We start from the raw sequence: 12,510 nt of genomic DNA, 5'->3' as shown, positions 1-12,510 counted from the left end.
TTAATGCATACAACTGCACACACATACAGTGATGCTTACACACATCCTCACACTCACTGCCAAGCCAAGCAGGTGCCACTGACTGGAGTGTTGAGCCAAACTGGAATTTTCACTGTGGGGTGAAAGCTGCTGACAGGCCCTCTTTGTTTGCTCAGTGATCACACAGACACACACTAAATCTGTCAAAATGTGTGCGGGTGCTCTCATGTCACAGACATGACAACAAGATTAGAAATCAGCGTATAAATGGATCATATCAGTTAGGTTACATGTATGTATTAATTCTTCATGAGTTTGTTTTTCTGCACCTGAATCTCAGATAATGAGACAGACAGCTGCAGACTCCAGACGTATTCCAAATGGCACATTGGCCAACATAACACTAAACACTGAAACACTCCTGGTGAGCTCTCCCAAGGTAAACAGTGATGTGTCCAGACACTATTCATTTGAATCTAGACAGGCACCTGCAGTAATCCACTGACCACATTCAACCCTTTTCTTAACCTCAGTCTGACAGCACCCTAAATTAACAATTTCCACTGCAGAGTATGGTGCAGAGGTCTGGGATTTATCCAGCATAAATACTTAACCAGCCACTAGTTTAGCACACAAAGCACTTGGCACCATCTCTGCTCTGTCCTATTGTCCTTTCTCTGCCATCTTTTGCTACCTCGTTGTCACTCAGAATAAAGGTGGCCTAGACAGTCCGATCACTTCCAGCCACACAACATATGACACCTCTGTAAAAGCCACACGTAGCAAACATCCAATAGAATGAAAGTAGAACGAGAGTCTACAGCTGCGCAAGAGGCTCCGAGACTGAGGTGCTTTCAGCTAAATGCTGAGGTCAGCATGCTAACGTGGTCTGCAGGAATGTTTATCATGTTCACCAGCTTATCAAGAGAACATGAGTAGTTACTACTGTTAGCTTGACTAATGTTTTACTAGTTAAGTATTGAGTACAGCTCAAGCTAAAACTGTTACATTTCAATTAAAACAAATGGGAACCTCATGGTGGCCAACATTTGTCTAGTCAGGGATGGGTCACATTTTCTCAGTGTACTAAATGTCATGGAAATGCATCCAAAAGTCAGACATTTCAGAAAAATAAAAACCTTAGCCCTTATGGTGGCACCAGATCAAAAGTCACTAGGCTTCCATCTTTTGGGCATCATAAATCTCTGTACCATTGAACCATTTTAGTTGGGACCAAGGTTGTGGACTAACCTACACTGCTAATCAGAGTGGTGTAGAGAAAATCAGAGACCATGGCATTGGGTTAATTATTTTTAATTCAGCACATCACAGCTATAACACGATGACACAGGCGACCTGGAACACCAGTAACAATGTGTGATACCCATGTGGCCAGGAGCCATCAGAGGAATGCTCAAACAATTTGTAACTAAATGGGTTTAACTTTCCATACTGGGTCTGAAGAAAGTGTTTGGTACCACAGCCAATTGTTTTTGCGAATTGTAGCCGTGACTGAACCACAGAAGTTATCTAGAACATTAGATTTATGACAAACAGTAACAGTGCTTCTTAGAAAAAGAAAAAGGCATGAATGCCAGCCAAGTGAGAAGACATGAGGCATTGTTTGTAAGGAATGTGAAATAAATGACAAAACTGAAATGCCAAACAGAAGTCCTGACCTGACCGTTTACAGCAGATCAGAACCTGGACAGGCTGCTGGTAAGACGGGTTTAAATCTGACTGTCAACATGACACTAACAGTATTCAGTGATGCGTTGGAGCCACTTGTAAGACACCATTTTGAAAACATAAGGATAAAGGAAAGTAATGTTGCAGAAGAACTCTGTCGGGAGCAGAGGGTACTACAAGGTGCACACAGGGTAGGAATATTAACGCTACACTCCTATTCCCATCACATTTCATCTGTGACAGCAATAACAATACAGGGTTAGCACACTGCACTCGAGTCAAAACCACATTATGGCACTTGAGCACAGAAGTTCACAGGTCTTCATGTGATCATGCCAGGTAGCTGCAAGTTGGACAGACAGTTGCAGCGCAGCAAGCGGGAGCTCAGGGGCAGTCCTTAGTTAGCAAAGGTCTGACGCACTGCGCTGGCAATGTGCTTGGCGCTGATGCCGAAGAGGTCGAGCAGCTCTTGGGGCTTTCCGCTGCGGGGAACGCTGCTCACCGCCAGCCGGGTCACAACAATACCAGGCTCCTTGCCCACTGCAGACAGCACTGCTTCACCGAGGCCACCTGGGCAGAGAGACAGACCATCAACGGGTTAATGCACAACGCTGGTGATTCATGGGGTTAAGCACAAACAGCAAGATCAAATCAATTGAAAATCACCAAGAGGTGACAGATACTCCATTTTAGTGCCTTGTAGATTGAGAAAAATCTTAGAAAAACACCATTGCTAAGAAAAGCTTTGAATCTCACTGGAGGCCGACCAGCAGAGCTTTAAAGTGTTTGCGATTATTGTCCCTGGTGTTTTCACTTGCAAGGTTCCAAGTCTGCAAACCTCTTTGACACATGACAACGGAGCTCTGCACTACACAGACCACTTGAGCAAAAAAACAGAAAGCCACCAACCCTCCTTATAATGGTCCTCCACAGTGATGATCTGTCCCCCCGTGGCTCTGGCACTGGCCAGAATGGTAGTGGCATCCAGGGGCTTGATTGTGAAAGGGTCGATCACACGGATGCTCTTCCCTATAAAGAGTAATTAGGAAATCATTACATTAGCCATGTTTATCAGATCATACTAGCTGAGCACCCGATGAGTCAGCCTTGAATTATCAAAACCAGTGGTGTATGGTGAATATGAAATTTAGGCCTCAATGCCTTCATCAGTCCACTAGATGGTAGTGTGAGTTTACCTTCACTGGCCAGCATATCAGCGGCAGCCAGGGCCTCATGCAGGGTAATGCCAGCTCCAACCACAGTCACCTGGTCACTGTCAGACTGGCGCACCACCTGAAGTGCATTCATTTTTTTAAATTTCTCTCTAGCGTCCATTCTCATGCATTTTTAAAGTGTGTGAAACCATGGTAGTGATCGTTACCTTGGCTATTCCCACTTCAAATTTCTCATCTGGAGAGTAGATGACTGCAGTGTCTGGTCTACTGGTACGGATGAAACAGATACCCTGAGAATAAAGAGCTAAAAGTGTTAGTCCCTCATCACTGAAGACAATTTACTGGTCAAACTCTACATCAAGGTGGCCCACAAACCTTTGTGTTGGCTGCAAGCTCAATAGCTCTCTCGGTGGACACGGCGTCGCTGGGGTAAAACACGGTACATGTTGGGACAGCACGGAACATGGCCAGGTCCTCTAGGGCCATCTGGGAAGGACCATCCTCACCTGAAGGCAGGGTTAAGATCAGTCAGGGACAGGGCACGCTCACTGTAGCCTTTAGAAAACTAGTGACGCTTCGGCAGAAAGCTTACCGATGGAGACTCCGCAGTGGGACCCCACCAGGTTGACATTTGACTGGGAGATGGCTCCCATGCGGATCTGGTCATAAGCCCTAGAGAAGAAGGCGGCAAATGTGCTGGCAAACGCAACTGTGCGGTCACGGGTGGCACAACCAATGGCCACTCCTACCTGCGCCAGCAAGCAAAGACATCAGCAACATGGATTAGTCTAAATGAGAGCGGATGCCATTGAGCAAAGTGTGAGGGTGCACATAAACTGGTCACAAGTGACTGGGATTATCATGCTCAAGAATTAATAGCAACAGCTTAGACCAACTTGGACCAGATTATGGTAGTGAGCCAAATTTATCCCTCTTTCATAAGTTGGAGTTAGTCACATCAGACTACTGTAACTTGACGGCCAATGAAGGCATAGCGTTTACTGCAGTTGAGAAAACTGAAATATCGTGTACCATGTTCTGTTCGGCGATGAAGCACTCAATGTAGCGGTCAGGGAAGGCCTTCTTGAAGGTTTCTGAGAAGGTGGAGTTTTTAGTGTCTCCATCGAGAGCCACCACTCTCTGGCTCGCCTGGCCCAGCTTAGCCAGTGCGATACCGTATGCGCGCCTTGTTGCCATCTGAGAAGGCAGGAAGGAAGCGGGTGTAAGCAAGGACAGGCAGACATAAAACGTGGCAATTGATACAAAATGATAATCTACATGTAAATTAAAGTTATGTCAGGTGCTGATATCAGTATGAGGCTAGGCAACCACCCAATAGGCCAAGCCTTTATGGTGAATATTTACCCACTGACCATTCATTTACTGTTGAAGGGGTTTGTGCCCACTAATATACAAGTGTCCCCCCCCCCCCCCAAAAAAGGTACCTTGTCTCCCTTTTTGTATGCTGGGGGTGAAGGCAGGGAGATGGGGCTAAGGTCTGCCGGTGCTGCGTCATCTTTGGGCAGCTCAGGGCACAGGGTCTTGTTGGGGACCTGGATCTGAGCCTTGAGGTCATTCAGGAGATCATCCACTCTGTCCTTGGGGATGGGCTTTCCATGCCAATTATCAAGATCCTCGATATCTACAGCCAGGGAATTATAAACAAAAGGTCCCGTGAATCAAAGTCAGTGAATAGAACAAAATATTCACAATACGAAAACCACACTTACTTTTGAGTCCTTTGCCCTTGAACGTCTTGGCTACGATGCAGGTGGGTTTGCCCTTGACCTGCTGAGCCTGCCAGAAAGCTTTGCACAGCTCCTCCACGTCATGTCCATCCACAACGTACGTGTTCCACCTACACAGACATGGCTCATTTTTAAAAAAACAGCATAGCATACATTGCAACTACATTAACTTGGGTTGAAATTTCACTAGGCCACCTCGCATGAAAATAGCATCAAACCCATCGTAACCAAGAATTCTTTATTGCATATGCAGAAGCAGGTTAAAAATAAAAGTACCATTGCATCAAATGTTCCTTCAAGAATTTGATAGTGAAGGAAAGGAAAGTCAGTACTGACCCAAATGCTTCACATCGCTTGCGGTAGGTCTCCATGTCATGCTTCAGAGGCGCAGCCTCACTCTGACCGAGCCGATTGACATCAAAGATAGCCACCAGGTTGTCCAGCTGGTAGTAGGAGGCAAAGGCCATGGCCTCCCACACTGAGCCCTCTGAACACTCTCCATCACCCAGCATGCAGTATACACGGTAACTAAAACACAATGTAGAAAGGGAAATATTAGTGATGTTGCCCAAAGCAATGAACCACACAATGGTTACTACATAATAGAACAGAGCCTTTAATCCAGTGACTATATGGAGGAGCCACTGTGCTGGTTCTTCATACAGACAAAAAACAGGCTAATTCACTGGAAGCAGTGACCCCCCCCCCTCCCCCACTTACATCTTTCCATGTATGCAACAGTTGTAAAAAAGCAATTACAACTGTATTCATTTATTTGCTAATATTTTTTTTTTAACATTTTTGCTACCAAGACTGTTACTCTGTTAAAGTAGTGTGAACACCTTTTGGCCTCACTGAAGGCTCCTTTCAACTAGTACAGATTTGTTTATTGAACAGATTATGGTGCATCAGGCACTACTTTAAAAAGAAAATAGTTTCCCACTTACTGGTCAAGCCATTACACTCTTGTCAAGAATGTTCTTGTTAAACAATACTAAGTCAACAATGCTGAGTCAACAACTTAAACAGCGGTAAGACATTTCACCTCTTCGGAAACAGTCTAGAGTAGAGTTAGAGTTATTGTTACAGTGGGGGGGGAATCCTCATCCTCAAGTAATTTATTTAAATACACTATAGAAGGGGAGCTCTTCAGATTAATGCTGAAGACTTAACGGTGCAAAGATGTTTCATATCATCATCATCATGCACTAGTTTAAAAGAAGTGGCATAATATTCATCTTTGAACCTCTCAGTGAATCCATAGTTTTCCTATACATACTCACCTGGATTTGTCAAAGTGTTTGCCAGTGTAGGCCATGCCACAGGCAGCCCCGAGGCCCTGTCCCAGAGATCCAGTGGCTACGTCGACAAACTGCAGTTTCTGGTGAAAAGAGGAAAGAGGTTTTAAAAAGTTATGCCAAATATAAAAAGTGACTTACATTCAATTCCGTTTTCTCCAGGGAAGCATTACCAGACACGAAATCTGGTATCATGACTTACTGGTGTGGGGTGTCCCTCCAGGTCACTGTCAAGCTTGCGCAGGTTGAGCAGATCAGACTCTTTCACAAAACCCGCCTCTGCCCAGGCACCATACAAGACAGGTGCTGCATGACCCTAAAGACAGAAAAAAAAAAAAAAAAAAAGGTTCTTTAGAGACAATAGTGTTAACAAATCTCAGGTGTGAGCCAAGTGAAGACTATCAATGTCTTGCATAAACAAAAGAATTGTATGCCAACCTTTGACAGAACAAAGCGGTCGTTACACTGGTTGCGAGGGTCATCTGCCTTGTAGCGCATGGTGTGGAAGAAGAGCACAGACATGAGCTCTGCTGCACTGCAGCATGATGTAGGGTGACTGGAGAGAAAGACAAACAGCCTGTTGGTAATGGTTCACAGCAAAAACATCATTGTGAAACAGAAAAACAAAGTCCACACACCATGCACATACATGCATGTGCTGCTACATTCTGGATTCCTTACAATTGGTTTTAGTTCGACAACAACAGTCATTCCACAGTTTTAAAGAACTTTCCATGTTTGGGGGTTAGGAATATCACTCATGTCAATATACTGTTAATCTGGATCATAGTCACAGCGGTTATGTTGACACACTTGAGCCCTTATAAAAACTACAAGTAAACTTGTGAAACGGTTAGTTGCTGCACAGAGGTCTGTGTATTGTAATCAACATGTAGAAATCCCACATTACAACAGCATCACAGCTTCCCTATGTGGGTTAAATTACAAATGGCATTACTTCAACCATGCTGGAAACACACATTATGGCTCTTGTTACATTTTATAATGAAAAACCCAGTGCTTCGTTCACCCCTCGTCCTTTTGTTGATCGATAACCTGCTGAGAAAAACTTGCGTTAATTCATTAAAGCCATAACAAGATAACAGATACTAAAAAAGGAGTAATGTTCCATATCAGTCAAATACTGAGGAACAACGTGTGTTGAGTGTAAGATGTCAAAGCTCAAAGACATCCTTTGTTAGAGACAGACACGAGTATCAGATCAGTTGCCTCAGTCAGGACGGTCACAATACCATTCACCCATTTCCTTTTCAGGTGACGCAAGGTAATGGAGACAAAAAACAGGTTTACCAACATACGTTTCCTTTTTGGAGGCTGCACTTGCCTCTAGGTGAAAAATTACATGCCGGATTTCTTGGCGGTTTCAATGCAAATATAATGATAATGAACTATGGGGACAATCCAATTGTGATTTTGCATTATAAAAATGTTGTAGTGGCTAATTGCATTTACAAAAGTCATATTTGAGGATGCTGTAAAAGAAATGCAAAAAAGGACAACGTAAAATAAAAAGCAATTACAAATAAATTACATCAATTATCTTGTTTTCTGTGACAAGCTGAATAGTTTTGAACTAAAACGTTGTTCTTGCTGTTCTCTACTTAATCTTCACAGATAAGCGTGATGGTACATGTGACCAGCAGCTAAATGAGAGGCATCCAAAACTCATTATTTCAGTTAAAGGCTTTCTCATATTTGCAACGCATAGTTGTTTAAGCTTCTGGCTTTTAAGCAGACCTAATGGTAATCCAGACAGAAACCTAGGAGGGCAAAGGGCAGCTAGAATAAGATCTGTAGATCACAGATGATATAAAGCTGCACCCTTGCCAAACAAGGAAAACTACTGAAACTATTCCCGCTTGGACCTGCTTCAACATACAGTGGCGTTTCCTTTATGTAGTGAACAGGAAGGATGCCAAAACAGCTTTTGGGAACTCGGGCTGGTAGGATGAAGAAACACCACAGGGGCACCTTTCACATGCCATTATTTATGGACGTCCACTTTGATTGTGCATGTTGCATGTGTGCGGAGTTTTAGGGCGCAGCTGCAACTTTAAATGTGTCTCAAACTGACCTTTCGCACGATCATGTGATTTCTTGCAAGCTAGTAAAAGCAGGCCGGTGCTAATGTATTCGTTTCATCACGCCACTTTTCTCGTTTAGCAGTAGTTTAATGGTTATTAAAAAAAATACATTAAAAAAAATTAAAAAAATCCTTTGCTAGATTTGCACTGACTCGATGCAGACGGTGCCATTTATTTCGCCTATAAAACAGGCACAGCTTGTTAGCTTATGCTAGTCTTAGCTTAGACTCAGACACGTTTAACGTAACTCATACAGTAATTGAAGACGTTTATGAAGCAGATTACATAATTAGTCGCTGGCTGTCTGCCGTAGCTACGTTTTCCACCGCGTGAAGATAATCTGCAACACGTGCACCCGGGCCCGGCAGGTGAAGCGTGCGTTTGCTTCAGCGGCGTCACGACAATATAGGAGTTTTTCTGCACGAACAGCCGCGTGTGGTACCTCACATTTCCTGCACAACATAACTTTGAAGTACTCACCCGGAGTTGGAGGCGCACGTCGCCTTGATGGAGTGGATCCTGAGCTTGTTAGCGACATCTTTCAGCCCCTGCAGGGTTTTCTCGTCGGGTTTGTGGTAGCTAGTCATGGTTTCTGGGTGATTTCTTGCAGTTCGCGTCCGCTTGAAGAGTTAACTTTGGTTTGTTTGAGTCACACGGCTGCTTCCCGGTGTGTGGGTTCAATGCTGCGCCACGCCGCTGTTAGCTGCCCCGTGAAGGTACAAACCTAGGAGGAGGGGGAATGAGGGAGAGGAGGGGGACTTATGTCTCCTCCAGCAGCCACTCCCACCTAATCCAATCATTGGAGGAGCGACTGTGGCACAAGTTGCGCAGAAGATGCTGCTTTCATAAATCCTCCTCATGAGAGACGTAGATTTTGAGTTAGTTTCGTTCTTACTATTTCCTCTTTTCATGTGCACATCACCGATATATGGGAATAGGCCCCAAAGCGCGAGTGTCTTTACAGGCAAACACTGTGCGCACAGTTGCAGGTAGGTTAGTCATATGGTTTTGTTGTGAATTCAACAGGGAGCACACCGTCAGGAAATGCACCCACCACTCTTTAGTGGTGGGTGCATTTTAGTAAAATGCTCCGTCTTTTCTTCCTGATTGTGGCAACAGTGTGATGGTGAGATATGGAGATATTCTCGGCAACTTCAGTTTACTGCTATTAATCAGAAGTTGTTCATATTATCTGATACAACGGTCACACTCTGTTCTGACGGCAGAAGTCTGTATACATAAGTTGATTTCCACACAAAATGAGAACATGTCACTGTCCCTTTAAAGCTGCAGCTGGATGGCTGCCAACAAGGAAATGGTGGCAGATTTTTGCCCTCTCATCCTTACTCAGGGAAACGGGGGACAGTTCAGCCACCAACGCAAGGTCCAAATACACCCTTATTTCTTATGCCTTAGTCACTGACACACTGTATTGTGTCTTCAGCTGATTATCTATATCTGTACATGTGTGCAGCAGAAATAAAAATTCATGAAATTTTATTGTTGGAAAAATAGGTGTAAGAACTTGACAGAAACAATGTTCAAATGCACAGACGATACAGAGTTCATCATACGAGATACTCTCAAGATATATGACACTTCTCACACAAGACAATCACTGTCACCCACCTATATACGCCAAACCTGTGTTTTCAAGGAAGTTAACAACTTCCTCATTTTGGCTATCATTACAAATCTTATGGCTCAGATATTTCCTCTTCTTTAAGTTCCTGAAATGACAAACATGCCCATTAGAAGCACCAGCAAAGGAGCACTTATTGTCTGAAAATACCACAAAGAGAAATGAGATGTTTCTTAGCTTTACCATTGTTCTCTGTTGGGCCTCAGTCCTCTCCTCAGGGGAGACAGGGTCTTTGTCAAGTCGCTCCAGCTGTGGCAGGAGAACGAGTACACTCAGCCGGTAGTCTGCCATTTCCACCAGGGGATTCTCAGAAAGGACCAAAGCTCGCAGAGTTTTTGATACAAGTCCGAGGAATTTCAGGGCATCCTCATCTGAGATTGTGTTGCCTCTAAGGGAGAGACACACAGACAGAAGGGTGTTCAATGTTTTTACTGAACTCATGATGGGAACCACCACTGTGGCTCTGATCTGTGCTGTTGTGATACAACTGTGTACCTGACATTGAGGTATTGGAGACACTTCATGTTGGCGCTGAGGCCTTCCAGCGAACTGAGCTGGTTGTCTCGAAGGTGAAGGATGGTGAGGCGCTCTAGCCTCTCTAAACCCTCCAGGTGTTTGATAACGTTTTGGGCCTGAAAGGAGAACAGCAGCTACAGGCAGTCTGTTCACGTGGTCTTTAGATGTTAGTATTAAGGCTGGTGTTAATGAACCAACCTCACCTATTGTGTTCATACTATTAACCAAATCATAGTGCTTTTATTACCAGATATAATTGCCGCAAGTTTGGAAGGTTGATGCCATCAGTGGTTTCCAAATGGTTTCCCTTCAGCTCTAGTGTCACCAGGTTGGCAAAACATCCACTCTGAAGACCAGTCACTGTCTGAATCCTGTTTCCTGCCAGAGAGGTTTCAACATGTCATATCAAGGCCTTTGCACAGATATAGCTACATTAGGCAACACATATTTAATTTAAAAGCTTGTTGATGGAAAGGAGTTTGATATGAGTAAGACTGAATGATAACACATGGAAATGTAAAGCTCCTTCTGATCAAATAAACCATTTCTAGGACCAATAATACTAACTTTCTTCCTATGTCTCGTTTCCACTTTCCTAATTTCAACTAATGATGACAGTTTATCTATCCTCGTTTAACTGGCCTCACTTTAGGAAACTAGATTACCGTAATACATCATCCGTCATTCACATGGCATCATAGAAACATAATTTATCCTGACATAAATCCCACAGACAAACCTGTAAGATTGAGGCTCTCCAACGCAGGCCCGACCAGACTGTCCAGGTCTGTAATCTGGTTCACTGCCATACTCAGCCACTGCAGGTAGGTGAGCTGGGCGAAAGGTTGCCCTTTGAAGCCTGCCACCGTGTTACTGTCAACCTGCAGAAGAACGGTTGCTTTCAAGATTGACCATCTGTTGGAGGGAATGATACTGACAGCCCCAGAGAGGTCCTTTTCTAAATGAACAAAGAACAGAGCAACTTGCCTTTAGCCAGAGCAGCTGTGTCAGCGATGCCAGAGGAGAAAGATCAGTAAGGTGGTTGTGGGATAGATCCAGAAAACGTAGGTGATTATAACTGCTGATTGCAGCTATGTCCTTAAGCATTCTGAGGAGTACAGAGACGACAAAGGGAAAATTAGTATGAAAGGAAAGACTTAAAGGGGGGGTCATGTAAAAGGTAAGGCGCAAGGACAGCCAACTTTGCTATGCACATATTTCCCCCCTTACTTTTCTTTTAGGTCCAGTTTGACAAATGCATGTCCAAGTCCATTTCCTGTTCGGCACAGTAATGAGAGCCCCTGACTTATCATTTCTTGGTTCAAATGGCAAACCTGCACCTATCAGAGAGAAGACAACATAGGATTATCCTGTCCAAAATGTGGGTACGAATTCACCAGAGATTAAATGTACTGTATACAGTGTTTGTGTATATGGGGCCCAGTCCAGACACAAATGGTGCATAAATTACTCCAAAATACTTAATATATTTTACATGTATTCACATGAGAAGTGGTAAACCCTGAGCTCTTTGAGGTTTTGGAGAAAAAGACTTTGTGTTATATTTGGGGCAAGTATTAGATGAAACCTGGGATTTTTTAAAGGACTGGTACAGTGACTTTGGTTACTCCACCTGTTTACCTGAGCATCCCATGGTTATACCTACACAGTTACAAATGAGTACATGAGTGTGACTTAATCTAAACTACACGAAACTAACCAGAGTCCAACCTCTAGGCGACACCTTCCACTTCGACTATGTGAAAAAAATGGGGCAACTATCCTTAATGGCGTTCTTAATAAACTACATTTATTAAGAAGTTTTCACTCATGTCAATTACGTTATACCTTTTCGTCCTCTCCGACTTCTTGATGGGTTTCTTCTTCTCCCTCTACATCCGAAAAGACTGTATCTTCATCCATATTAGAAATCCTGCTCAATTGGACAAGTGTTTTCACAGAGAGTAGCGCGTCACTGCAGTGGACGGGTCTAGCTGGCCTAGCATTAGTAGCTAGCTGGCGTTAGTTAGTAGCTTATGTGACTGCAGCTCGGCCTGTCAGGTCACACACTAGCTGAGTTAGGTTTGCTCCTTTTCAGTACTATAATAACACCGTATTGTAACAACCACCTTATTAAGTAAACTTAAAGTATAAGCTAACTCTTTGATGAAGCTAACTGCAGTTTACGTCTGCTAACTAACAGAGAGAAGCGTTTGCTGTTGCCATGGAAACTCAGCAGCAGTAACATGGTCACAGGTGTGTTGAAGATTCATCCTGCAGGTAAACATGTTACATTACAGAAGTTACACTAGAAGAGTTACATTATATTCCTCTTTTTATAACCGCAGATTTCCAAAA

General features: G+C 43.7%; 2 protein-coding genes across 2 annotated transcripts; both read right to left on the bottom strand.

Annotated features, from left to right (window-relative positions):
- Positions 1–1,277: 1,277 nt before the first annotated feature.
- Positions 1,278–8,727, bottom strand: tktb (transketolase b). The gene is made up of 14 exons (XM_070838917.1): positions 8,475–8,727; positions 6,328–6,445; positions 6,092–6,205; positions 5,875–5,972; positions 4,928–5,119; positions 4,574–4,701; positions 4,289–4,485; positions 3,876–4,040; positions 3,436–3,592; positions 3,219–3,349; positions 3,050–3,133; positions 2,865–2,961; positions 2,578–2,697; positions 1,278–2,238 (listed from the first exon to the last, which is right to left on the bottom strand). The coding sequence occupies exons 1-14, from the start codon at positions 8,579–8,581 to the stop codon at positions 2,066–2,068; spliced, it is 1,881 nt and encodes a 626-aa protein (XP_070695018.1). The 5' UTR covers positions 8,582–8,727; the 3' UTR covers positions 1,278–2,065.
- Positions 8,728–9,551: 824 nt separating this feature from the next.
- On the bottom strand, positions 9,552–12,400 carry lrrc23 (leucine rich repeat containing 23). The gene is made up of 9 exons (XM_070838935.1): positions 12,354–12,400; positions 12,001–12,085; positions 11,383–11,492; positions 11,140–11,260; positions 10,892–11,033; positions 10,400–10,530; positions 10,132–10,268; positions 9,820–10,024; positions 9,552–9,724 (listed from the first exon to the last, which is right to left on the bottom strand). Exons 1-9 carry the CDS (start codon positions 12,398–12,400, stop codon positions 9,692–9,694), a joined length of 1,011 nt encoding a protein of 336 aa, XP_070695036.1. The 3' UTR covers positions 9,552–9,691.
- Positions 12,401–12,510: the final 110 nt, after the last annotated feature.

This window comes from Pempheris klunzingeri, chromosome 11 (assembly GCF_042242105.1).
Source record: "Pempheris klunzingeri isolate RE-2024b chromosome 11, fPemKlu1.hap1, whole genome shotgun sequence".
Taxonomy (NCBI): domain Eukaryota; kingdom Metazoa; phylum Chordata; class Actinopteri; order Acropomatiformes; family Pempheridae; genus Pempheris; species Pempheris klunzingeri.
The sequence above is the reverse complement of the archived record's forward strand: the minus strand, read 5'-3'. Positions and strand labels throughout refer to the sequence as shown.

Bases quoted from the DNA above. Each gene is read 5' to 3' on its own strand.
- tktb (XM_070838917.1), bottom strand. From the start codon at position 8,581: ATGACTAGCTACCACAAACCCGACGAGAAAACCCTGCAGGGGCTGAAA. The intron at 6,446-8,474 runs GTGAGTACTTCA...CTTTCTCTCCAG, and splicing joins ACGTGCGCCTCCAACTCCGG to TCACCCTACATCATGCTGCA. The intron at 2,239-2,577 runs GTTGGTGGCTTT...CTCTCTGCCCAG, and splicing joins GGAGGACCATTATAAGGAGG to GTGGCCTCGGTGAAGCAGTG.
- lrrc23 (XM_070838935.1), bottom strand. From the start codon at position 12,400: ATGTTACTGCTGCTGAGTTTCCATGGCAACAGCAAACGCTTCTCTCT. The intron at 12,086-12,353 runs GTTAGTTAGCAG...CCAATTGAGCAG, and splicing joins AACAGCAAACGCTTCTCTCT to GATTTCTAATATGGATGAAG. The intron at 10,025-10,131 runs GTACACAGTTGT...TCTCTCCCTTAG, and splicing joins CTCCAATACCTCAATGTCAG to AGGCAACACAATCTCAGATG.